At 38.3% G+C, this 26,274-nt stretch overlaps 1 protein-coding gene and 1 non-coding gene across 3 annotated transcripts; both read left to right on the top strand.

The window, feature by feature from the left end:
• The first annotated feature begins 173 nt into the window (after positions 1 to 173).
• LOC118000789 (pantetheinase) lies at positions 174 to 26,044 on the top strand. 2 transcript variants are annotated; one of them, XM_034990672.1, is made up of 8 exons: positions 174 to 383; positions 8,416 to 8,665; positions 8,896 to 9,026; positions 16,481 to 16,673; positions 17,591 to 17,882; positions 18,318 to 18,676; positions 22,880 to 23,050; positions 24,207 to 26,044. In XM_034990672.1, exons 2-8 carry the CDS (start codon positions 8,453 to 8,455, stop codon positions 24,387 to 24,389), a joined length of 1,542 nt encoding a protein of 513 aa, XP_034846563.1. In that variant the 5' UTR covers positions 174 to 383; positions 8,416 to 8,452; the 3' UTR covers positions 24,390 to 26,044. The 2 variants fall into 2 exon arrangements, with proteins under 2 accessions (XP_034846563.1, XP_034846564.1); XM_034990673.1 differs by lacking the exon at positions 174 to 383 and adding an exon at positions 419 to 618.
• Positions 12,139 to 12,243, top strand: LOC118001683. Its single transcript, XR_004676792.1, has one exon. It is a non-coding gene; the product is annotated as a U6 spliceosomal RNA (small nuclear RNA).
• Positions 26,045 to 26,274: the final 230 nt, after the last annotated feature.

Below are 26,274 nucleotides of genomic sequence, written 5' to 3'. Positions count from 1 at the left end.
ACTAAAACACGCCAGCCCAAATTCTGTTTAGAATTCCTTACTAATTGAAGCTGCCCAAGTTTTCTTTGTCCTTTCAACTCCTCACAGATTTATTGCCTCTTTGTCTAAAAAATACAACAACAGCCTGCCTTGGTCATTTCTTTAGGTCTCCGTGTCATTACGGGGCCTCTGTGTGCACGTAATGAAACTTTTTTACCCCCCCTCCTGTGACTCTGTCTCATGTCCCCTTAATTCTGAGGCCAGCTGGAAATCCTGAGAAAGCACAGGAGGTGGTTCTTCCCCTGCCATAGGTGTGGCCGCTGGGTTAACTTCCGCTGCATATTTGCCCCGGAGGATTCTGCAGCTTTAAGATCTCGGGGGATCTGACATACAGCCGGCAGAAGGTAAGATTTCTTACCATGTCGGCCTCCCGGAGTTTCTGTCTGTGAGGTCTGGTGGCGTGAGAGTAAGGACAGTCTTTTTCTCTTTCTCTCAAATCAAATTAGCAGGAGAAAATATTTGTGGAACCAGTTCCTTTGGCTTAGCGACTCTTGGTAAAAAATCTGGTAGGGTGCTGTTTGGCTAGTGATCTGTTTCCTTCCAGAGATGGTCTTTGATCTCCTTTGTCCGCGTCTTTAGGTAAGGGGATTACCAAAAAGCATAGAGTTCGCGGTTCTCATCAGACAGTGTCTATGTGGGCATACTTTGCTGTGGGTCCCCGGTGTAAAAACTAGATGAGGTTTTTCCTTTTATCTTGTTCTGTGTCCTAAGAGCTTGGCTTTGTGACCAGTGAGAACATTCTCTCTGGTCTCTGCCATCCGGAAGGTGCATTTACTGGGGTGTACTTAGGGGGCCAGTTGGATAGACTGGGGATTGGAGATACCCAGTTACAAGCAGCATTCTCTTTGCCCAGTTGTGCCAGCTCTCGGGGGAGTTTGTCTTAAGAGCTCCTAGACTGTAAGGGCCTTGGTCGTCTCAACCTTCATTGCTTGTTAGTGCTAGAAAAATCCATTCCAGTAGCACCTGTCAGCTGTCACAGATTGGCGGGTCTGTGTGGAAGCTTCGCACCTTTGTGGGGGCCTGAGACACCCTGATAACACCACATCATTCTTACCACCTGTCCCTGAAGGTCTTTGCTTTCTTAGACTATTTTTGGGAGTAGACTTGTGGGGCTTCACCAGCTATGCCCTCTCTAGGGACATCTCTTGTATCTTTGGCCAAACCATAAAAAGGCTTATTGGTTTGAGTGGCTATTAATTGATATTAAAAACAAGATCCTACTCATCAGTTGGCTGAATTAAGGAATGCCCGGGTGGTTCGGTTGGTTAAGTGTCTGCCTTTGGCTCAGGTCTTAATCCCGGGATCGAGTTCCGCATTGGGCTCCCTGCCCAGCAGGGAGCCTGCTTCTCCCTCTGCCTCTGCTGCTCCCCTCTGCTTGTGCTCTCTCTCACTCGCTCTCTGACAAATAAATAAAATCTTAAAAAAAAAAAATTTGGCTAAATTAAAAAAAACTCTTTATGGTGAGCTCTCAATTTTCTTATTAGCATAAGGCTATCCTTAAGGACTCCCTTGACAAGATAAAGAACGGAAATTAGACTTAAGACAAAAATTATTGTCTACATCCATTGTAAGTTTCCCTTCCTAAAATCTGACCCATCTAGTCCCTTTCCCTACAAGATTTTTTAGACAGTACTCCAGCTTAATCTCAAGTTCAAAGTATGCAGACTACTCTTACAAATGCTGGAAGCCAAACCGAAAGTTTAGCAGAAGTACCTGGGACAGGCAGTAGGGCTTACTTTGCTGTAATCAGGCTCTGCCAACTTTAGGCATTTCTCTGCAATGACCTTGGCAGATATATCTTTGAATGGCGCAGCCCTGCCCCAACGCGCCCCCAACACACAGGGAATTCACGTCCCTTGAACAACAGCAGATCTTTTAAATTATAAAGCCCCTTTTCCTCCACTTTCAAAAGATCCTACCAAATTTAGAGGAATTAAAAAGGTGGTTGGCTATTCACAACTTCACTCAAAGAGAACTTGACTGGCTGCTAAGGGAAGTTTCTTTCATACTATGATTATTAGGCAAGCCAAAAGGCCGCTTGAACCCAGCCCCCTTTGACAGAGGAGGCAGATGACCAAACTTTCTCCTAGGCCCTCCTGCAATTAATCAGTGGAAGGCTGATGGCAGGTCCTGATATAATAAAAGCCCAAGGTTAAATTATGTACTTAGAGAAAAAGCTTTTATTAAAACGCTTTATACAGAGTTTACCAAGGCATAAAGCTTTTGATTCCCATTTTAGTTAAACACGTCCCTGGTGTGTGTATGTATGTGTGTGTATATATATATACACACATAAAGTTTAGTTAAAAAAGCAGGTCCATCCCTTGATATTCAGGCTGAAATCCAAATCTTTGGGGGAATTAAAGACAACTGTCTGTCTTAAAAATCGCTACAAAACCAGAAATCAACTCTAAAAACAAGTCAAAGCCCACCTATTTTTACCAATCTCAAAACCTTGCCTATTCCTCTCAATGCTTTATAGATACTATAAAAGATCAGAATATTGGAACAAAATTGTCCTGTACCTAAGAAAATAAATAATTTTTTAAATAGCATTTATCTCAGATTTCTTTAAAACAAACAAACCAACTTGCATTCTTTCTCTGTTCCTTAGAGTTATAATTTTATCATGTCTTTGAAATGAAAACACAATCCACAATTGTCTGAGGCTGAAGAAAAAAGGCAGGGAGGGGAAGAGGGCTTTTAAAAATACAGATTGCTAAGGGGGCAACTGGATGGCTCAGTGCCTTCGGACTCTTGATCTCCCCTCAGGTCTGGATCTCAGGGTCATGAGTTCAAGCCCTGTGATAGGCTTCACGCTGGGTGTGGAGTGGAGCTTACTTAAAAAATAAAAATACAGATTGCTAAAAGGGCTCTTGTGCCCAGTCGCTAGCATCTCTATAAGTGGACAATATGTCCCCAAAAGTCCACCTTGGAGAAAACTTGGGTACTTTCTTTGTGCCTCTGTGGTATAAATTTTCTAGCCCCCTCTTCTCTAGGACCTAAGAGCCATTCTTTGAAATAATAAACTTCAAAAAAAGGTTTCTCACCAGAAGGAAAAAAAGAGAGCGAGAAAAGGTATATAAAAATCAGGCCTATAATGTTCTCTCCACAAAACAAAAACTGTAAGATCTTTGTTTACATCTGTATGTATGTTTGTATGTATGTCCATATTGTTAAATAAGAAAAATCCATCAAAGTAAATCTTAAAGATCTAATTGGCTTTATTAATCAATTCATGAATCGGGCAGCATCCCATCCAACAATTAGAAAGGAACTCCAAACTGCTACAGAAAAGGAACTGTTTTTAAAGGTAGAGATGGGGCGGAAAAAGACAGTTATTAGCAAAGAATCCACTGTTGTAGGCAATTTGCCCTCCTAAGGGAAATGGAAGGGGTCTCTCAATAAACTTCTTGTGTTGACCAGGAAATTCCATGTTGTCTGGTTAAAGGTTACATTCCTGGGGAGTTGAAACTGCAGTTAGTTTAGGTATTAAGTCTTGGTTTACTGACTTGGAGCTTTAACCTAAGTAATGCCATATTGGGCCTGTGGTTTTCTTTTTAACAATGTATATGTTGTAAGTGTGAGATTTTTCTACATCTGGATGGTATTACTAAAATTAGTTTGTAAAAGAGCCCTGTTTAGTTAGTTTGAAGGCAAGCGCTTATTTTCAAGTTCACATGATTTGGGAGAATATTTGGTGTTAAAGCTAATTTAAGGTTGTCGGTTTAATTAAAATAGACATGTCTTTAAAATTATCAACATTAAAACTAAAACGTTTATTCTGCCTCGGTTTACTTAGAGTCAAATAGGCTGATACTATCTCTGTTTTTAAAAAATAATTAGCTTGGAAGGGTAACTGACTTTGATGTCTCCTATAGTTTTTATGGGTAATGTAAGCATCATTGTTAAGAACAAGTAAATTGAATAGATATAAATTTTAAAAGGTTTTTAGGTAAACTTTTAAGATAGTTTCCCCAAATCTTTCTGGCAACTTGAAACCTTGAAGTTTTGCTAAGTGATGAGTTAGGTTGAATTCACTGAATAGCTAGGTCATTTCTAAATAAGATAAAATAATAAACATTGAATACTGAACATAAGTTTATCTACTTGTGGTTTCCTTATTACTCCAGAGAAACTAAAAATTTGGGTCTGCTGGTAAACATGTTGTATTCTTTATTAAAAGATTGTACTTGAAGAAGCACATGTTTCTAGAAATTATGAAATATATTCATAAATTTTTTTTTAAGATTTTTGTTTTGTTTTGTTTTTGTTAGAGAGTGGGTGAGAGAGAGTGAGCAAGGGTACAAGCAGGGGGGAGCGGCAGAGGGAGAGGGAGAAGCAGGCTCCCTGCTGAGCAAGGAGCCCCATGCGGGACTCGATCCCAGGGCACCGGGATCATGACCTGGGCCGAAGGCAGACGCTCAACCGACTGAGCCACCCAGGCGTCCCGAAATATATTCATAAATTTGCCGATCTAAAAAATGCTAGAGAAACAATTTACAGTTGTTTACTACTTCACTAGAAATTAATGTTTCTAAGTATTAAGAATTATAATTACCATGTGACTAAAGCTGCTAAAAATTATAAGGGAAACAACTCTGTAAGATGTATTTTTTTTGTAAGAAAAAGTATGAGGAATGGCAATACATTTTTATTGAGGGCAAAAATAATTTTTCCTAAAGTGAGCCTAGTTATTTAAAAAGGGAAAACTTAAAATCTGTGTGTAAAAAAAAAATAATAATAATTAATAAAAATAAAAGTTGTAGAAGATTTATGAAAAAAAAACCCTTTGAAAAATTTTATATATAGCTAAGATTAGAATAAGTATATTTAAGAGTGAGTTTTGATATCAAAAGAACACTGATAGAAAATTAGAATTTGGTTTTTCTCTCTGTTAGAAAAACTTTCTTAGATGATTGGTTTGCTTTTTATGAGAAATTACAAACAAAATTTTCTTTACCTTTTGTGTAATCTGCCTAGAAAAATATTTTGTTTTGTTTTTATCAAATCTTTGATCATTCGAGAAGACAGTCTTCTTAATATTAAAAGAGCTAAGACTTGTTTACAACTATGTAATCCTCTGTATTTGCCTTTAAAATCTCTTATTGTCACATTGGTTAAATCATTTAACAGTTTTATAATGATCTGTGATTCTTCTTTAATTAAATGCTTGAAACTTTTGATATTTTTTGATAAACTTCCAAAGATCAAAATTTTTTTAAAGGTCTTACATATTTAAAGGTCTTATATATGTATTAGGGAAAGAGGGAGATTACTTAAGGTAAGTAATCTCTACACCCAACATGGGGCTTGAACTCATCACCCTGAGGTCAGGAGTCACATACTCTTTCAACTGAGCCAGCCAGGCACCCCCTAAAATCAAATTCTAAAATAAAGTCTTTTGACTACAATCTAATTGAAATGTTCCAGAGGGCCCTTGGAACATTTCAGTGATTTTGTTTCTCATCATTAAAGAGAGAAATTAATGCTTGTTTGGTATGTTAAGTTACATGGGAAGTATTGTCAAACAAGTAATACTAAACTGTCTTATATTTATGTAGATACATGCTACTTAAGTAACTATTCTGGAAATTGTATGAAACTTCTAGAAATATGATATGTCCTGGTATGTTATTATCTTAAAATGTAATCCAAAAATAACCGAATTTCCTTGTCAATCACATTGTAATGAATTCTAATTGGATCTTTAATCATGGACATTTTTTAAGTCCTTTGTCATTTGTAGACTCAGATGCTTTTTACAAAAGCTTCCTGCAACTGCGTTTTATCTTCAATGAGACTTATGGAAAGAAGCCTGAGTATAGGTTTCTGATAACCTTAAGATCATAAAACTAAACATGTTAAGAATTTCTGGAACTAGTAGGAAAACTGGATTGAAGCAGAACAAAAATTAATAACATGAGACTAAATGAACTGAGGATGATTATAATTTTTTAAAAGATTTATTTGAGAGAGAGGGAGGAAAAGAGGGAGATAGAGAGGGAAAGAGAACGGGGTTGGGGAGGAACAGAGGGAGAGGGAGAAGCGGGGCTCTCCAATGTGGGGGCTCAATCCCAGGACCTCGAGATCATGACCTGAGCCCAAGGCAGATGCTTAACTGACTGAGCCACCCAGGAGCCCTAGGACAATTATAATTTTTATGACTTTTTTGTTTGAAACATTGTTGATCTTTTAAGGTTTTGTTTTTCCAGATTTAAGGAGACTTTCTCTTAAGCTAACTATGACCTCCAGCAATTTGATAAAATAAAACTTTTCAACAGATTAAAACATTTACCTTTTTCTTTCTATCTGATACCTCCAGAATTTTCAGTGAATGTTCTTATATTTTCATGGCAATGTATTCATTTGCATAAATTCAATAATAATCTGTTCTCCTTGTATCAGAACATAATTGGAAACATTGATTATATTACTGAGGCTTTGACTGGAATGTCATATTTGGGGGAGACTTGCTAAAAACTTAGGTATGACCAGACAGCTTTAAGGAAATAACGTTGATTATATGGAGCCAATAAGGCCCCTTGGGAAAACAGCCCAATACCTTGCTTATGGGGTTGCTAGCAACCTTACAGGTAAAGAACGTCACTTCTTGGCAGGTACAGGAACCTCAGGATATTTTGCAGACCTCAAAAGAGAGGAATTAATGCAAATCTTTAAGTATTACAGGCAAGGTCTGATGGCAAGTATTTGGCTTGGCTTCTGGCCTTGGGAGGCTGTTAAAAGTTCAATCTAGAGATTCCCTGTAAAAAGTTGCAGCAAAGCAGATTTAAAAGACTCTATATAATCAATTGCTATTCTTGCTGAACTTACATATATAATCAGGCCAAGGTTCATTCCCCCCCCCCTCGGTTTATTTTATAAACAAATCAGTCTTAATTTGGCTATCTTTGGTAAAGGGAGAGTGATTATAAAGAGGAAAATCATGTTTAAGTAACACACCTTTATGGATATTAGATTCTAAAAACAGTTCTTTAGAAACAAGACTAGATCCTAATTTTTTCTAGTTTCCTTCCATGTCTGGCCACAACTCCTAGTTAACATCTCCAATTTTTCCCCATAATTTTGACTTGGAATCATTTCATAAATAAAACTTCCCCTTTCCTTGAAGCCCTGCACACTGAATATAAACTGCTTTATGTCACCTTGAGTGAAATCACAACAACTCATGTGTAGACCATCTTCATGCCTGTTGCTCTGTGGGTGACTCAGAAAGGTCACCAGAGACACTTGACCTACAAACCAAGAGTCTACCAGGTTGCCATTGCCTGCCCTCACCCTATTTGAAGATGCTTTTAGCCTGACATCTAGAAATCTTCTCAACTGGCTACTCTCAGAACTCAGAAACCAGTTTTATAATTTATCTAATCTTAACTGTTGTTTTTGTTTTCATAAAAGTGCCTCTTATTATTACATGATTAATTGAACCATAGGCATAACTTTGAAAATACATAACCATCACAGCCTTCTGAAGTGAGTTTAAATCTTTTTTTTTAAAGATTTTTATTTATTTATTTTTTTGTGAGAGAGAATGAGAGAGAGAGAGAGAGCATGAGATGGGGGAGGGTCAGAGGGAGAAGCAGACTCCCCGCTGAGCGGGGAGCCCGATGCGGGACTCGATCCAGGGACTCCAGGATCATGACCTGAGCCGAAAGCAGTCGCTTAACCAACTGAGCCACCCAGGCGCCCCCTGAAGTGAGTTTAATTCAACTAACCTATTGTCAGTACTAAAAGACTGTTCAGTGAGATAAAACAATCTGCCAGCTCAACTTCTATAGAAGTTTCAGAGGAGGGAACTATAGGAACCAAGAGCAGGCCACCCCAAGATGTGACACTTTGGCATATTGATTATTTTAAATTAGTTACTTAAGAAACAAACAATGCAAAAAGAATATTCTGACACGCCCCCCATCTTTGTCTCCAGAAAACAAGTTTGTGATGACAAACCTAGAAAACGAAAGCATACATTTCCTTATTAGATCCTCACAAATCCCCGCAATAAGAGTCTTTTTTTTTTTTTTAAGATTTTATTTATTTATTTGACAGAGAGAGACAGTGAGAGAGGGAACACAAGCAGGGGGAGTGGGAGAGGGAGAAGCAGGCTTCCCGCCGAGCAGGGAGCCCGATGCGGGGCTCAGTCCCAGGACCCTGGGATCATGACCTGAGCTGAAGGCAGACGCTTAACGACTGAGTCACCCAGGCGCCCTGAGTCTTTTGTTATATAAGGTTTGTTTATATCTATGTCTACAATGCAATACCATAAGGCTTGCTTAGAGTAGATTTTGTAATCTACTTGTAAGGTAGTAAGTCCTGGGGACCACATGATTAATTGTGTTTTCTCTCTATACATGTGAGGACTTGCTCTGTTTATCGGCAATCGTCAGACTTCAGCATGGTCACCTCTCCGCTGCTGGCTTTTGTGGCAGTTTCAGTTTTCTGTGTCTTAAAAGTCAGCTCCCGGGATACATTTATTGCAGCTGTTTATGAACACGCAGTGATATTGCCTAATGCTAGCCTGATACCAGTGTCCCGTGAAGAGGCATTGGCATTAATGAACCGAAATCTGGATCTTCTGGAGGCAGCAATCACTTCAGCAGCAAACCAGGTACCCCCTCTCAAGCGGGCTGGCCTCCACCAAGAGGAAGGGTGGGGTCTTAGGAGCCAGGGTCCCCGTCCGGTGCAGTTATACTTTTGGAAGACATATGTGTCAGGGTAGCCAACAACCTTGTTGTACAATCAGACTCCTACCTCCTTCTCAAAATTATGACTGCAAGGTCATACAGACCCCGTCTTGGATTGTTGCTTAACTGAGAAATACTTTAATATTTTTAACAGGGTGCACGTATTATTGTGACTCCAGAAGATGGTATTTATGGCTGGAACTTTACCAGGGAAACTATCTACCCATACCTGGAGGATATCCCAGACCCTGGAGTGAACTGGATCCCTTGTAATAATCCCAAAAGGTAATAATCCCAAACAGGTGGTGGACCATCCAATCATGAATATGAACTTACTTTACCTGGGAGGGTTTTGTAGTAGATCACTGCATAGGATCCACTATCAACTCTAAGTTCAAGATAGTTTTATTATTTTTCATCTTCTGAGGATACATGTATTAGGAAAGTGATTATGAATTGTGAAATCACAGAAATCAGTGCTGGAAGGTAACATAGAAGTCATCAAATTCAATGTGAATATATTTCCACTGAGGGAAGGAATCTGGAGAGACGGTAGCATAACTTGCTTAGGGTTACAGGGGTAGTTGGTTAGCGGGAGAACCAGAATCAAACTCTAGTCTTCTGACTTCTTACCAGTGATGAGAAAATTGTTGCCCCATGTGGGCCTGTAATTTGAAAACTGCATAAGAAAATGGCAAAATAGAGTCGTGTTAGTTTAGAATTAAAAATTTTCCTTTTACGTCAATAAGATGGCTAAATGAGCTCCATGTGTATGAAATCCCAAGAGCTTAAGGTGATTGTCGATGTAGCAGAACAGTGTAAGTGGTTTAAGTCAGGCCCAGACTAAAGAAATAGGATGTGTGAGGAAAGTAGCACTATTTTTTTTTTTAAAGATTTTATTTATTTATTTGACAGAGAGAGACACAGCGAGAGAGGGAACACAAGCAGGGGCAGTGGGAGAGGGAGAAGCAGGCTTCCCGCGGAGCAGGGAGCCCGATGCGGGGCTCGATCCCAGGACCCTGGGATCACGACCTGAGCCGAAGGCAGACGCTTAACGACTGAGCCACCCAGGCGCCCCTAGCACTGTTGTTTTTAATGTAGACCAAGAAATACCTTATATATCTAAGAGAATCCTCTCAGTTACCTCACTTCTTTCTATAGGTACTATTGCTAACATCGTAGGAACTCCCTCTTTGGAATTGCTCTTCAAACCACACAAACTACTATAAATCCTTATAGAGACACCTTGATTTTGACAAGTTTAGTATTATTTATCTTAATCATCTACTTTGTTCATATTTCATTATATCATAATTGTTTTTTATTTGACCACCTTTCATGCCAGATTTTCAGTTTCTAAAGGGCAAGCACTCTGTGTGCCCTTCCATCATGTGTTGACTTCACTTGTATCTGAATGACCTTTTCCTAGAATCAAATTTTTCCAAGGGCCTCCTGAAAATCCCCACGTGGCTGTTCCATGCATTCCATTTCAAGGAGTCTGGTTGCCTTTCCTATTTTCTATCAGCTAATAGCATCTCCATTCCTTGCCTCCATTCATTTATTTAACAATTTTTTGTGTGTGTACCTATTACGTACAGGTACTATTCTGGACAGTAGGGTGGACAAAACAGATTAAAAATCTACCTTCCTGGAGCTTATATTCTAGTGTAGGGAGATAGTCAATGAAGAAACAAAGATAATATCTATATAGTTATCTATTATCTATCTACTTATCTATGATATGTAGTAAAGGTAAATGTTATCAAGAAAAACAAAGCAGGACAGGTGAATCTGGTGGCAAGCACGGGGTTTAAATTTTTGGTCATCAGTTGGCTTCACGGTGACATCTAAGTAAAGACTTGGAAGAAGTGAGGGAGTAGGTCATATGGGTGTGTGTTCTAACAAAGCATTTTGTAATCTTTCCTGGGTATAGCAAACAGTCTGAAAAATGTAGTTTAAATGTAAATATATTTGAATATATGATGCACTTTCAAGATTAATAGAGACAGGAGGGAAATATGTAATCAGGACTGTTTAAGAAATTCCTAACACCAGATTTCTATTTCATGTACCAGTATATTCTGCCAATTGTGGAAATCTGAAAAGACTTGGGCTAAATATGTTTCAAGTGGTTTGATGTGTTTACATCTGTCTTTCAGACATTAATTGAAGCAAAAGAGGGAGAAAAACTATCAAATAGTCATTCTTTATATATAATGCATTAGAATAATTTTTTTAGATGTGTTTTCTCATCCTTCTTGGTCTTTTTCAAGGGCATGTTTTTATAGGAAATTGCTATGGTTTTGCTTATATTAATTGTACCAATTTGTAGTTCTAATGGTCTAGATTTGATACTCGAAGAAAGCTTTTACTACTATTGCCAGCAGATGGCACTAAATTTCCATTCATTCAACAGTTACTTTACCCTTCTCAGCTATTCTTCAATAACCTACCTACTATTAACCATTTATTATTTAAAGACTGTGCCAATAGAGAATAAATATGGCTATATGTTACATGTAGTGGGTCTCACTTTTGAAAATTGCATTTAATTGCTTTATTGGGACAACTACTGGTAACATGATAAAGGATAAAGAAATCAGAGGCACCTGGGTGGCTCAGATAGGTTAAGCACCTGCTTTTGGCTCAGGTCATGATCTCTGGGTCGGGTCCTGGGATTGAGCCTCGTGTTGGGCTCCCTGCTCAGCGGGGAGTCTGCTTCTCCCTCTCCCTCTGCCTATTCCCCCTGCTCATGTTCGTCCTCTCTCCATCTCTTTCTCTCTCTCTCAAATGAATAAATAAAATCTTAAAAAAAAAGAATTAAAGAAATCAAGCATTAACAAGTGTTCCAGTATTTCCATTTTTCCATACTGTCTGGCACTGCCCTAGCCCAATCCTTGTTGCCTTTAATCTGAGCTATTGCAAAAACTTCCTAATGATTCCCTACATTTAGTCTCTTATTCTAGTATATTCTATACCCTAATGGCCTATTATCTTACAGAAAATTCAGGTCATGGTACTTCTGTCCTCAGAATCTTTTTGTCTATTAAATTTGAAAGAAGTTTTTAACTTCTTGTGCTGAGCTCTATCTTTTATGACCCCAGATGCATCTTTTTAAATTCCCTTTTCTTCCCTAACAATGTCTCTGCTCCAGCCAGATTGACTAGTTCCCTGAACAAGATTTCCCTTTTCTTAACCTCCAACGGTCTTTTTTTCTAATTTTTTTTTTTGTGGTGAAATACACATAAAGTTTACCATCTTAATCATTTTTAAATGCACAGTCAGTGGTATTAAGTATATTCATATTGTTAACTCAACCATCACCATCACTCATCTCCAGAACACTTTTTATCTGGCAAAACTCAAACTCTACACTCATTGAATGATAATTCTGCTTGTGCTCATTTGGGCAGCACATATACTAAAATTGGAGCAATACAGAAGATTAGCATGGCTCTTGCACAAGGGTGACATGCAAATTCCTGAAGCAGTCCATATTTTTAGAAGTGAAAAGAGGAGACATTACAAGTGATACCACAGAAATACAAAAAATCATAAGAGACTACTCTGAATAATTATGTGACAACAAATCAGACAACTTAAAATAAATCCATGGATTTCTAGAAATAGGCAACCTACCAAGACCGAATCATGAAGAAATAGAAAATCTGAACATACCATACAATCTCAAAAAGCTATCTGCACCCCTATGTTTATTGCAGCATTATTTATAGTAGCCAACACATGGAAATAACCTGCATGACCATCAACAGGTGAATGGATAAAGAATGTGGTATATACAGGGGCTCCTGGGTGGCTCAGTCATTAAGCCTCTGCCTTTGGCTCAGGTCATGATCCCAGGGTCCTGAGATCAAGCCCTGCATCGGGCTCCCTGCTCGGCAGGAGGCCTGCTTCTCCCTCTCCCACTCCCCCTGCTTGTGTTCCTTCTCTTGCTGTCTCTCTCTGTCAAATAAATAAATAAAATATTTTTTTAAAAAAAGAATGTGGTATATACATATATTCAGTGGAACATTATTCAGCCATGAGAAAGAAATACTGCCATTTGCAACAACATAGATGAACATTGAGAACATTATGCTAAGTGAAATAAGCCAGGCAGAGAAAGACAAAAACTGTATGATCTCACTTATATGTAGAATCTAAAAATGCTGAACTTATAGAAGCAGAGAGAACAGTAGTTTCCAGGGGCTGGTGGTGGGGGAAATGAGGCAAAATCGGGCAAAGGGTACAAACTTCTAGTTATAAGAGGAATAAATTCCAGAGATATAATGTATAGCATGATGACTGTAGTTAACAGTATTGTATTGTTTACTTGAAAGTTGCAATGGGAGTAGATTTTAAATGTTCTCACAGTAAGAATAATAAAATGGTAATTATACTAATTAAAAAATGTGCTAACCTAATTGTAAACATTTATTAATATATACATATATAAAATCCTCACATTTTACATTTTGAACTGACACAATGTTATATATCAACTATATTTCAGTAAAGCTGGGGAAAGAACACAATATTTCCCCATCTATTTCCCCAGTGTTTCCCTATTTCCCCATCTCTGCAGCCACTGGCAGTCATCATATTACTTTCTGTATCTATGATTTTGGCTACTCTAACTACTCTAGCTACCTTTTAAGTGGAATTGTATGGTTTTTACCTTTTTGTGATTGATTTATTTCACTTGGCATAATGTCTTCAAAGTTCATTCATGTTATAGCATGTGTCAGAATTTCCTTCCTTTTTAAGCTGAATAATAATCTACTGTGTATACATACCACATTTTGCTATCTTTCATCCATTGATGGACACTTGAGTTGCTTCCACCTTTTAGCTATTGTGAATAATGCTGCTATGAACATGAGTATACAAACGTATCTTCAAGTTGCTGCTTTCAGTTTTTTGGAAATATATCCAGCAATGTAATTGCTGAATCATGTGATGGTTCTTTTTTTAATTTTTTGAGGAACTGCCAAACTGGTTTCCTGGCAGTTCTTTTCCTAACCACATCCTTTTTTTATTTCCACCAATAATGTCTTTGTGTTCCAATTTCTCCACATCCTCATCAACACTCGTTATTTTCTGTTTTTGTTGTTGTTGTTGTTGTTTTGTTTTTTTAATAGTAGGCATTCTAATGGGTATGAGGTGGTATTTCATTGTGGTTTTGATTTGCATTTCCCTAGTGATTAGTGAGGTTGAGCATCTTTTCATATGCTTATTGGTCCTTTGTATGGCTATTTTTTTGGAGAAAAGTCTATTCAAAAGTCTTTTGCCCATTTTTAAATTAGGTTGTTGTTACTGTTACTGTTTAATTTTAAGAGTTCTCTTGTATTTTGAATATGAATATGTAATATCCTTCCTTATCTCTTGTAATCTTTTAATTTAGAGTCTATTTGATATTAGCATAGAGTGTCTTAATTTGTCCCTCACATTTGAACAGTGTTGCTGGATACCAGATTCTTAGTTGACAGTTTTTTTCTTTCAGCACTTTAAATATATTGGCCCCCTGTTTTCTGGTCTCTAGTATCTGATTAAAAACTGCTGATAGGGATTCCTGGGTGGCTCAGTCGGTTAAGTGTCTGCCTTCGGCTCAGGTCATAATCCCAGGGCCCTGGGATCGAGTCCCACGTCAGGCTCCCTGCTCAGCGGGAAGCCTGCTTTCCCTCTGTCTGCTGCTCCCCCTGCTGTGCTCTCTCTCTGAAAAATAAATAAAATCTTAAAAAAAAAACAAAACTGATAATCTTATTGGGGATTATTTGTATGTTATGAATCACTTACCTCTTTGGCTTGCAACATTTTTATTTTGTCTTTGACTTTTGACAGTTTGATTACAACGTGTCTTGGTATGGTGTCTTTGAGTTCATCTTTCTTGGAGATCATTGAACTTCTTGGATCTTTATATATTCATGTTTTTAATCAAATCTGGGAAGTTTTTGGACATGATTTCTTCATATAATTAGGGTTAGGGTCAGGGTTAGCTTTAAATTTATTGATTCTTTCAGCTCAAATCCATCTTTGAATTCCACTAGTAAATTTTTCATTTTAGTCATTGTAGTTTTCAGCTCCAGAATTTCATTTTGGTTTCTCTTAGGTTTTCCATCTCCTTATTGATATTTCCATTTTGTTCATATATTATTTTCTTGACTTTTTCCACATTTGCCTTTAGTTCTTTGAGCATCTTTAAGACAGTTGTTTTAGTCTTTGTCTAGTAGGTTTGCCATCTGGTCTTTCTCCAGGATGGTTTCTGTAGGTTTATTCTTTTTTTTTTTTCCCTTTTGAATGGGCCATGCTTTACTGTTTATTTGTATGTCTTAATGATTTTTTTGTTAAGTTGATATTTGAATCTGAAAATGTGATCATTCTGAAAATCAAATTCTTCTCTTTCCCCAGGGTTTAGTACTAGCCTTTTGCTTATTTGGTTTTTTTTTTTTTTTTTTTTTTTTTGATTCCTATAGGCTGTTTCTGCACTAGGCATAAGCTTGATGTGTAAACTTAAGATCTTTTTTTTTTTTTTAAAGATTTTATCCATTCATTTGACAGAGAGAGAGACAGCTAGAGAGGGAACACAAGCAGGGGGAGTGGGAGAGGGAGAAGCAGGCTTCCCACCGAGCAGGGAGCCCGATGCGGGGCTTGATCCCAGGACCCTGGAATCATAACCTGAGCCGAAGGCAGGCGCTCAACGACTGAGCCACCCAGGCGCCCCAAGATCTTTTGAGGCATTGTCTTAGCCTGTGTCTTTCCTGGAGCACATGTGATGACTTTCTAAATTCTCCTATATATATGATTGCTTTTGTATTTCCTAATCCTTAAATGTCTGATTTCAAAAAAAGAGAAAAAAGGAAAAATTAAGGAAGAGGAAGAGAAGACAACTCTGGCTCTTTAAATCCTCTAGAAATTACTTCAGCCAGTAGGGGAAGGACTTGCAACAATATAGTGGTGGTGGTGGTGGTGGGGTAAAACAATGGCTGCCTGCCCCTGTGTTTGCACCTCCATGATCAGAAGCAGTTATCAGTGATCAGAACACAGACCCCTGATATTTGGAAGATAGGGGTTTTAGTGTCCAACCTGGTTCTGTAAGCCGCCTGCATGGTGCTCCAGCATGACTATCTGTCATGGGCCTGGGTGTGGGGTAAAGCATGGGTAGCCACTGCTGAGCTAAGAGGTGAAATTGACTGAAATTGACTGCAATTTGCCTTACAAGCCTTGAAATAGACTCCCAAATGTCAAAATAGCTCTATCAGTCAGATTCTGCCAGTACAAATATCATCTAGGTGGAGGGATGTATTTCTGGTGCTTCCTACTCTGCCATCTTCCCAGAATTCTAATTCCAAGTTGTCGTTCTTTCACTTGAAGTATTTTTTTTAATTCCTCTTTTCTTCCAGGGTCAGTGAACAGAAGATGTGTATCATTGTCCGAAAATATCTATGAGATGTGCCACACATAAGATAAACACATAATGAACACATGGTTATAAATGATGATAAATGCTATGATGAAAAAAATACATGGCCTAGAATCTTATCCTAGAATAGTTTCCTACAACCAAATTCCCACAAGCATGTACTTCCTCTGAAATCTATTCTTATTTTAATCTTTCCCTTCTCTGATGTTATTCAGAATTTATTTTTGTGTGTATCACATAATAGGTTCAAGGAATATAATTCTGAATTTTATTAAAAGATAAACTTCATTTTTGTTTTTCTTTTCTAATGAGCATATAGGTTTGGCTACACCCCAGTGCAAGAAAGACTCAGCTGCCTGGCCAAGGACAACTCTATCTACGTTGTGGCAAATATTGGGGACAAGAAGCCATGCAATGCCAGTGACCCTCAGTGTCCCCCCGATGGTCGTTACCAGTACAACACCAATGTGGTGTTTGATTCTCAGGGAAAACTGGTGGCACGCTATCATAAGGTAAAGTTAATTTGCAAACAGTTCAGTTACTGAGTGTTTAACAAAATAAAGTGGACAAGAGGGAAAAATCATTAGTGCAGATAATAAGCATACTTTAGAAGCAGAATGGAGACAAAGCATAGAAAGTAATGATTAGGTATGGTAAGCTCCTATAAAGAGGCTCAAGAGGTTTCCTATGCATTTAGAAATGTAGGAATGTGTCTGTGGAAGTGTATGAGAATCAGCAGGAGGTACCTCTATTGACATATAAGGTTACCTTTTAGACTTTGTCCTTTTGAAGACATGCCCTGGCATTGGGTCAAGACTAGAAGGAGAAACTACCTACCAGATAGACTTGATTTTGAAGAGAAAGGAGCAAAGAAAGTTCTTTGTCCACAGAAAATAGTTAAGTGTTCTTGGCAAATAGAAGTCATCTATTTCACTTCTATGTCTTGTAAGATTCAAGAGGGTCTTAATAAATAAGGAATCCTGCCTACATATCTATAAAATGTGGAGGTTGAACCAATTCCCATCAGCTATAGTAATCTCTATTCTCTTACAGTTTTTCCCTGTGAAGACAGTGGTCATGGATTAAATTGGCACTGACTAAGAGTTGTTGGCTTGTACTTTTTTCAGACACAGTAAACCCAGGCCAACTTCTGAAAAGAGACTTTTTTCCCCTTCATCTTTTGTTTTTGTTTTTGTTTTTTTTAAAGATTTATTTATTTATTTGACAGAGAGAAGAGAGAGAGAGAGAGAGAGACAGCGAGAGAGGGAACACAAGCAGGGGAAGTGGGAGAGGGAGAAGCAGGCTTCCCGCTGAGCAGGGAGCCTGACGTAGGGCTTGATCCCAGGAACCTGGGATCATGACCTGAGCAGAAAGGCAGATGTTTAATGACTGAGCCACCCAGGTGCCCCTCATCTTCTGTTTATTACAGCACAACCTTTTCATGGGTGAAAATCAATTCAATGTACCCAAGAAGCCTGAGGTTGTGACTTTTGACACCATCTTTGGAAGATTTGGCATTTTCACGTGCTTCGATATACTCTTCTATGATCCTGCTGTTACTCTGGTGAAAGATTTCCATGTCGATACCATAGTCTTCCCAACAGCATGGATGAATGTTTTGCCACATTTGTCAGCTATTCAGTTCCACTCAGCTTGGGCAATGGGCATGGGGGTCAACTTCCTTGCATCCAATATACATCACCCCTCAAAGAGAATGACAGGTAATGTGTAAGCTCTAAGATTTACAAACTTTATGTAATCAAAAAAGTAAAAGAAAAAATAATTTTTCCTAGCTAGCATGTACTCCTTAATATAGTGTTTTCCAACTCTTTAATTTTTGCATATCTAGCTGGTGAAATACTGTAGAACCATCTCAATCTAAATTGTTTTATAGATTTATTTAGTTTTATTCAACTTATATGCCCATTTCTTTTTTTTTCCCCTTAAAAATTCACCACTTCTTACATGAAAGTTTCACTTACTGGCTTTTTGATATCATACTCTGTTGGATCTCCTCTCACTTGTCCTTCTCAGTATATTTTACTGAAATTAATGACGTATATAGCTCAGAGAATGTGAGTTTAAAATAACAATAACAACTGTGCAATCCTTTTTCACTTTTCTATTTCAAATGCCATTTCCAACATCACTTTCAGGAAGTGGCATCTATGCACCTGATTCTCCAAGAGCATTTCATTATGATATGAAGACAAAGGAGGGAAAACTCCTTCTCTCACAACTGGATTCTCACTCACACAGCCCTGTAGTGAATTGGGCTTCTTATGCCAGTAGTATAAAGGCATTCTCAACAGGAAATCAGGAATTTAAGGGTACTGTCTTTTTTGATGAATTCACCTTCTTGGAGCTCACAAGAGTCACAGGAAATTACACAGTTTGTCAGAAAAAACTCTGCTGTCATCTAAGCTACAAGATGTCTGAAAAGAGAAGAGATGAAATTTACGCCCTGGGGGCATTTGATGGACTCCATATTGTCGAAGGGACGTATTATTTACAGGTAATGATTGTTTTGGTGTCAGGGGAGTTAACCAGATAAAATACAGGACCCCTAGTTGAATTTGAATTTCAGATAAACAATGGATTGTTTTTGTTATAAGTGTCTCACTTTTGAGGATACCTGTACACTAAAAATTTTGTTTTATTTGAAATTCGAATTTAGCTGGGCATCCTGAATTTTTGTTTGCTTAAACTTGAAATCCTAGATGTCAGTCCGGTTTTAAAATGGCTGGAAAAAAGGCAGGAGATTTATTTACAATACCTGTATTTAAAATGATATGATAATCAAATTACAGATTATTTTAATGGATGATTAACCTCTGATATTTCCTGCCTGAAGAAATTTATCCATTTTCTTTATATGTTCACTAAAGCTTATCTTGTTTCATTAAGAGCTTGACACTAAGCATGTCCTGGAGACATATAGGGTCAGCCTCTGAGATACGTAGTAGAGTAGTTTACTACTGCAAAGATTTGGGTATCTCACAGCCCCCAACACTAAAGGAGGAACTATTATAGGCTGGTAAGGTGTGACCCCTAAGAACAAACAACTTTCATGTTCCTCTCGTTTTGCTCTCCTCTTCCCTGATCTGTCTCCCATTCTATTTCAGGGCTTCCAGTTGAGTTTCAGCTCCATCCAATCTATTTCCTACACTCTGATTATAAAAATTACTAAAAGCCATTTGTGATTATTTCACTCTCTTTCTTAAAATTCCTCACTGTCTTCTAGTTGGCAAATCAAATTCCTTAACAAAACATGCTCATAAATTTTTGACATGTGCCTTTTCCTACTCTCTATTCTCTTCTCTCACTTCCACCCACATGTGCTCTGGGCTTCTCTCATATTGAGACATTTCCTCCTCTGCAGTGTGGGGGCATCTGCAGACCCTCTGGATGTGTGCACGGGTTGTTTCCTTTATCTATGATGGCCCCACCTACTCACCATTCACAGTGCATTTCAGGTGTCGTCTTCACCAAGAAGGCTGCCCTGACACTTTCCGTGGCACCACTCCCACCTCCCCACCTGGGCTAGGTACTTCATACATCCTATGCTTAGTTTTATCAAGGACGTATTATGTGAAATTATGCACATAGTTGTCTGAGACTGAAAACCCTTTGAGTGCTGGAACTCTGCCCACTGTGCAACATTCTCTTTGCTGCATGATAAGCACTTTACCAGTGCTTGCTCATTTGGACACTTATTGAGTGCCTACTGCATAGTAGGTATATATTCAGAGCTGATGATATGAAGATGAATAAGTAAAGGCCCTCCTCTTGAAGAATTTAGTAGTGGGGAAAGACATATGAATAGATAATGTCAGTACAGGTTGGCATGTGCTAGAACATAGAATGCACATTTTGTTGTAGGAATACTAACAAGCTGTACCTAGCCTAATTCGGGGATTCAGGGAAGTTTCTGGAGACATGATGTTAAGAGCTTATGCTATTATCCAGATGAAAAGAGTGGGAGGAAATTCTAGGTGGAGTGGAATATGAGCAGGAGTGTGGATGTGTCAAGAAGTAGATCAGTGCATGTAGATCAGTGTTACTAAGGTATAATGTAAGAAGCAAGGATTGGTGGAAGATGACCCTAGAGGCAGGATCACATGTGACAGCATCTTACCTGTCATTCCTAAAGTTTGGACTTTATTTTCTGGGTGATAGTCTTCTGTTGGAAGGTGTTCAGCAAGGGCATGATGTGATCAGATCTGCCATTGAGTAGATCAATGTGGCAGCACTGTGGATGATGAAACTAGGGCAAAAAGACTAGTTAGATTATTAAAATAGTCCTACTAGGGCCTGTACCAAGAGTATGTTAGTAGGAATAAGAGCAGGGTATGGAGTCAAGCAATATGCAGAAAACTTAACTTATAGCTAAGTTGATATAGAAAAGCAGATTGAGAGGACTAGAATGTACCAGGTTTCTGGCAAGAGTGCCTGGGTGAATGCTGTGCTCTGACAGATCAGGATGCTAGAGGGGGAGCAGATTGAGTGGTAGTGGGGAGATGCTCAGTTCACTTAGAATGTTCTGTTTTTTTTTTTTTTTTTTTTTTTAAAGATTTTATTTATTTATTTGACAGAGAGAGATACAGTGAGAGAGGGAACACAAGCAGGGGGAGTGCGAGAGGGAGAAGCAGGCTTCCCGCGGAGCAGGGAGCCCGATGCGGGGCTCGATCCCAGGACCCTGGGATCATGACCTGAGCTGAAGGCAGACGCTTAACTGACTAAGCCACCCAGGCGCCCCTAGAATGTTCTGGTTTTGAAGTATTTATGGGACATTCAACTGGAGCCGTGACCAGCAGAATCTGAGGGCAGCACCCCAAATCAAACATGTTAATATGTCTGCTGGAAAACATGGGACTACTCATCCTAAATAGCTTAAATAAAAATATAGTTATGTTAGTCAAGTTAGGTCTCAATGTCAAATGTGCTACAAAAGCCTTTATTTTTACAGAAGGTTGGTCTTGGAATTGAGGACGAGGGATTTTGGTATTATATTCATAATCTTTCATAGTCTAACTGTGATGATAATTAATGCTAGAAAAATCTCTATAACACCAAAATCTATTTCTTAACTAAGGAGAGAAGGGAAAGAAAAGGAGATAAGGGTACAATAACTCAGCATCTTGCCACAGAGATTTTCCGAGTGTTCTAGAGTGAATTTTAAGGACATGGGGAAAGAAGGTGCTTATAGCATTTTCTAGAGTAGAAGATAGTAAAAGATTGGGTACAGATTTATAGCAGTTGTTATAGGAGAATGGGAGAAGGAGCAGTTTACATATTTTAAAGAATCATTGAGTAAATTGATGAATAAAGAAGGAATAAACTAAATGAAAGAAGTTCATTCCCTTTACCCAATATACTTAGGAGACTTTCCTCTTTAGATTATTTCTCTACCCTTTGTCCTCTCCATTTCCTCCCACCAAGGTTAGAGTCATCCAAACACTGGCCTATCAGTCTTCTAGAATGTAAAGCTATTTCCCAACAGGGTAAGAAATTAGGGATAACAACTCTGCCAAAAACCAAAGATTAAATTCAGGGGCTTAACACAACGTGGTGCGAACAAAGATTCTGGAGTCAGAAATTCTGGGTAAATTCCTTTTTTACTGGGTAATGGCCACCTGCCTTGAGCCAGTCTTTTAGCCTCTTTAAACATGTGGTTCATCATCTATAACATATGGATTCATTTTCATTCACTAAATATTTATGTAATGCCTTCAGTGTTCAAGTATTTGATAGAGCCTGAGGATATGAAGGTGAGCAAGACAAATATAGTCACTGTCTTCATAGAACTTAATACTAGTGGGAAGACAGGATTGAACAGAAAACTAAGAAAATCACTATTTAATTTTAGTTGTGACAAATGCCATAAAAGGAAAGTACCATGGACAATTAAAGCATACAACTGAAAGACCTAACCTAGTCCTAAGAGGGGAATAAGGATAAAAATAATAATAAATTCTTTTTTTTTCTTAAGATTATTTATTTATTTATTTGACAGAGAGAGACACAGTGAAAGCAGGAACACAAGCAGGGGGAGTGGGAGAGGGAGAAGCAGGCTTCCCGCGGAGCAGGGAGCCCAATGCGGGGCTCGATCCCAGGACCCTGGGATCATGACCTGAGCTGAAGGCAGACGCTTGACGACTGAGCCACCCAGACGCCCCAAATTTAACCTTTTTTAAAAAAAGTAGAACACTTGATTATTAAAAGCATTGCTAGCTTGAGAACAATGAAGGTATAGTTAGTTCATGGCTATTGATTGACCAAGGGTCTGATTGTTTCTTTAAGAGATTTAATCTGGGGCGCCTGGGTGGCTCAGATGGTTAAGCGTCTGCCTTCGGCTCAGGTCATGATCTCAGGGTCCTGGGATCGAGTCCCGCATTGGGCTCCCTGCTCCTTGGGAGCCTGCTTCTCCCTCTGCCTTTCTCTCTTGCTCGGTCTCTCATGAATAAAAAAAAAAAAGAGAGATTTAATCTGTTTGACCATGAATTGGAGACAGCAATAGGGCCTGAAGTCCTTTACTTTTCTGAATTAGTTGAATTAGTTGTTGAATTAGCTATCAATGAGCTGGATTAATCTAATGAAAATGTAATATTTTATCAAACAAAGGGGCATAGGCTTTGCATAGGCCTTATTTCTAGCCCAGGAGGGTGTATCAGTTCTGGCTTTCTTAGGACTTACTGGTTTGCATTTTTTCTCCTAGATTTGTACCCTGCTGAAATGTAAAACAACAGACTTAAACACTTGTGGTGGTGCAGTTGAAACAGCTTCTACCAGGTTTGAAATGTTTTCCCTCAGTGGCACTTTTGGAACTCAGAATGTCTTCCCTGAGGTGTTGCTAAGTGAAAGCCAGCTTGCACCTGGAGAATTTCAGGTAAGAACCTTTGCTTAATATTGACATTTCATGTAAGAGGAAGCACTTTTTTTTTTTTTTAAAGATTTTATTTATTTATTTGAGAGAGAGAGAATGAGAGACAGAGAGCATGAGAGGGGTGAGGGTCAGAGGGAGAAGCAGACTCCCTGCCGAGCAGGGAGCCCGATGCGGGACTCGATCCCGGGACTCCAGGATCATGACCTGAGCCGAAGGCAGTCGCTTAACCGACTGAGCCACCCAGGCGCCCGGAAGCACTTTTTGAGTACAAAACCTACTGAAGTGTTTACAGATATCAAAAGTATCTCCATTTGGAAAGAATAAAATTGTTCTTGGGGAATCATGAAGGACACTGAGAAGGTTGAATTTCTTGTCCGGAAATTCTTAGTGTATCCTTAAGAATAAATAAATATATTACTGTGGAGACTATTGGGAGGAGGCTGGACTGTTTTGGGTCTGTTGAGTAGGAAGAAGACTCGAGAAGGATTTCAGGACTGGTCCCACCAGAGGGAACCCCTTCACATGGGCAGTGATAGCCTAGAAAAGTTGAAGGGAATTCCTCTCACTGTGTGGATCTATTTCACCAGTGGCTGAAATAGGCAAGAAAGCAAGCACTTTTTTTTTTAAAGTCCAGAAATATTTCCTTACTGCATAAATTCTGCCCAGCCATATTCTTCCCCTGACTTACCTGTGGGTTTTGTTCTTATTCCCCCTTCCTTGTAGGAACAGCTACTGTGGGGCACTAGGGCCAGTGAGCAGGTTGGGAGGCTGGGGTGAGTGAGTGACAGGGATGAAAGAGGCTCAGCTCAAAACCCCTCAGTCAATCCCTTGTGTCCACTTGGAGGAGCCTATTATGTCTGAGAGGACTAGATTTCTCTTAGATACTCCCAAACCTATTGCCTTATGCTTACTGACTCATGGAATACTTCCTCAAATAAGTAAATTATAAGATGCTGATTATAGCCATTTCAATAATAAATGAATCAGTGCCAATTCCATAGCTCCAATTTTTCTTATACCCTGTACCATTTCAAAATTTCTTAAGAAGTTAGCCATTATTTTTATTGTTTCTTCATCCAGTTGTACTGAATTTTAGAAGGTGTTACGAGGTTGTATAAGTTAGAGGGAGACCCAGTCAACTTCTTTATGTTTTAATTAGGTGTCGAGTGATGGACGCTTGTTCAGCGTGAAGCCGCCATCTGGACCTCTCTTGACCGTGACTCTATTTGGGAGAATGTATGAGAAGGACCAGACATTAAAGGCTTCATCAGACCCCCAGGCACAAACACTGGGAATAATGCTCTTAGTCATAATGCCAGTTGTGTGCTCATTCAGTTGGTAGAATATTTCCATTTGCTCTCTTTTATTTTGTGTAATTAAAAAAATGATGGATGAGAAAAGAAGGATGAAGATCATAACAGTGATCATGGTCTCTTGTACAAATGATTAGAAATATATATACATATATAGTTCACTATTTTTACATACACACACACACACACACACACACCCAGATAACAGAAGCCAGATAAACAGTGACACAATTTTGAAAGGTAAAATCTATAAAATGAGGGTAACAGTTTTACCCACATTTTAGGTTTTTTTTTTTTTTTTTTTTTTTGGTGAAAATTAAATAATTGAATGCATTTAAAGTCCTTAGACAAGTTTCTGGATCATGGAAAGTACTGTATATGTGCTAGCTATTAACAATGTGTATGACTATCACAATAAAACCATGTGTGATATACTTATTGCTAAAATTACATCACCTCTGATTGTCTAAAGTGTAAACATCTTCCCCTGGCTCAGCCACCCTGCATATTTCAGTTAGAAACTCAGTGAACTCAACATCAGTTAATTGGTTTTGGCTCGATACCGAACAATGATTATCCCAGAAGGCAGCTGGACTTAACACTTAGGAACTTATTAGAGCGCCTCCACTTTTTTGAGTGTTTTTCAGTGCCTCTTCAGTGTTTTACCTATCTTATCAGCCTATAAGCATATTAATAGGGTGGTTCTAAACCAAACATTTTCCAAATCTGGACTGTGATCTGTTTTTGCATGGCCTGTGAGCTAAGAAAGGTTTTTATGTTTCTAAAGTGTTGAAAAGCAAAGAAGAATCAAAAGAAGGAGAATATTGTGTGACACATGAATGTGATCTGAAATTCAAATTTCAGTCTCCATATCTAAAGTTTTATTGAACACAGCCACATTTATTTAAGTATTGTTGATGGCTGTTTTTATTTTATGCTGTGGTGGTGAAGTTGGGTAATTAACCAGACCCTATGGCCAGAAAAGCTGCAAATATTTACTGCCTGACCCTCTACAGAAAAAGTTTGTTGACTCCTGCACTGAAGTAAAATAACAATGGATTTTAGTATTGAAAACCTTTAAAACAACTTAGTGGGCAAATTGCCTTTAAGTGTCTTTCTTGTAATTCTTTCACAAAAGGAGAAATAAAATATCTTTATTTGCTTTGTATGATACACCATCACACACACAAGATTACCCTGATTAACTTAAACCAAATGTGCTAAGTAAACAAATAGCCCAAATAAGTGAAGCTAATATTTATGAACATTATTGATATTTATTCACTATAAGATACACACCACAAAGTGTTTTTTTGTTTTGTTTTGTTTTGTTTTGCATTTGGTATGTTCTAAAATTCCTGAGAGAAAGCATATTAGTTTTTATTTTCAAATTTTTCCTGGAAATCAACTAAGAACTACTCATCTGAACATACTCTCTCATATTTTCCCCTGTGACAAGCTTACTAGCTTGTCTTAGCATGATATTTCTTAATTTTAAACATTACAAGTAGTGAATTTACTTTTTAGAAATGGTATTTACTCTGTCCATACCCAGCTCTGGTTACTTTTTCACTCTGGATTTCTTTAACACATACGTATTTTATGATAGCTTTGATATGCTTTTTAACTGTGATTTTTATTTCCTCTGCATAAAACATTTGCGATGCTCTTTTAATACAAACAACCCAATTCCAAAAAAGATCAATGCTCAAATATGTTTTCCTTAATCTCTTTATACCTTGATGAATTTGAGTGGTCCAGAGAGCCATTTTTGACACTCCCTCATTTAAAGATATAATTTGTTATCAACCTCGTGATGATGTAAAACACACAGACATACACTCCACACGTAGTAGCCCTCTTCCAAGATGATCCCCAATGATCCCCACCTCCAGGCTCCATGGAGAAATTCTC

The sequence above is a fragment of the Mirounga leonina genome, unplaced genomic scaffold (assembly GCF_011800145.1).
Source record: "Mirounga leonina isolate KUSES-001 unplaced genomic scaffold, KU_Mleo_1.0 Mir_53, whole genome shotgun sequence".
NCBI lineage: Eukaryota > Metazoa > Chordata > Mammalia > Carnivora > Phocidae > Mirounga > Mirounga leonina.
The sequence above is the reverse complement of the archived record's forward strand: the minus strand, read 5'-3'. Positions and strand labels throughout refer to the sequence as shown.

Bases quoted from the DNA above. Each gene is read 5' to 3' on its own strand.
- LOC118000789 (XM_034990672.1), top strand. From the start codon at position 8,453: ATGGTCACCTCTCCGCTGCTGGCTTTTGTGGCAGTTTCAGTTTTCTGT. The intron at 18,677-22,879 runs GTAATGATTGTT...TTTTTCTCCTAG, and splicing joins AAGGGACGTATTATTTACAG to ATTTGTACCCTGCTGAAATG. The intron at 23,051-24,206 runs GTAAGAACCTTT...TGTTTTAATTAG, and splicing joins TTGCACCTGGAGAATTTCAG to GTGTCGAGTGATGGACGCTT.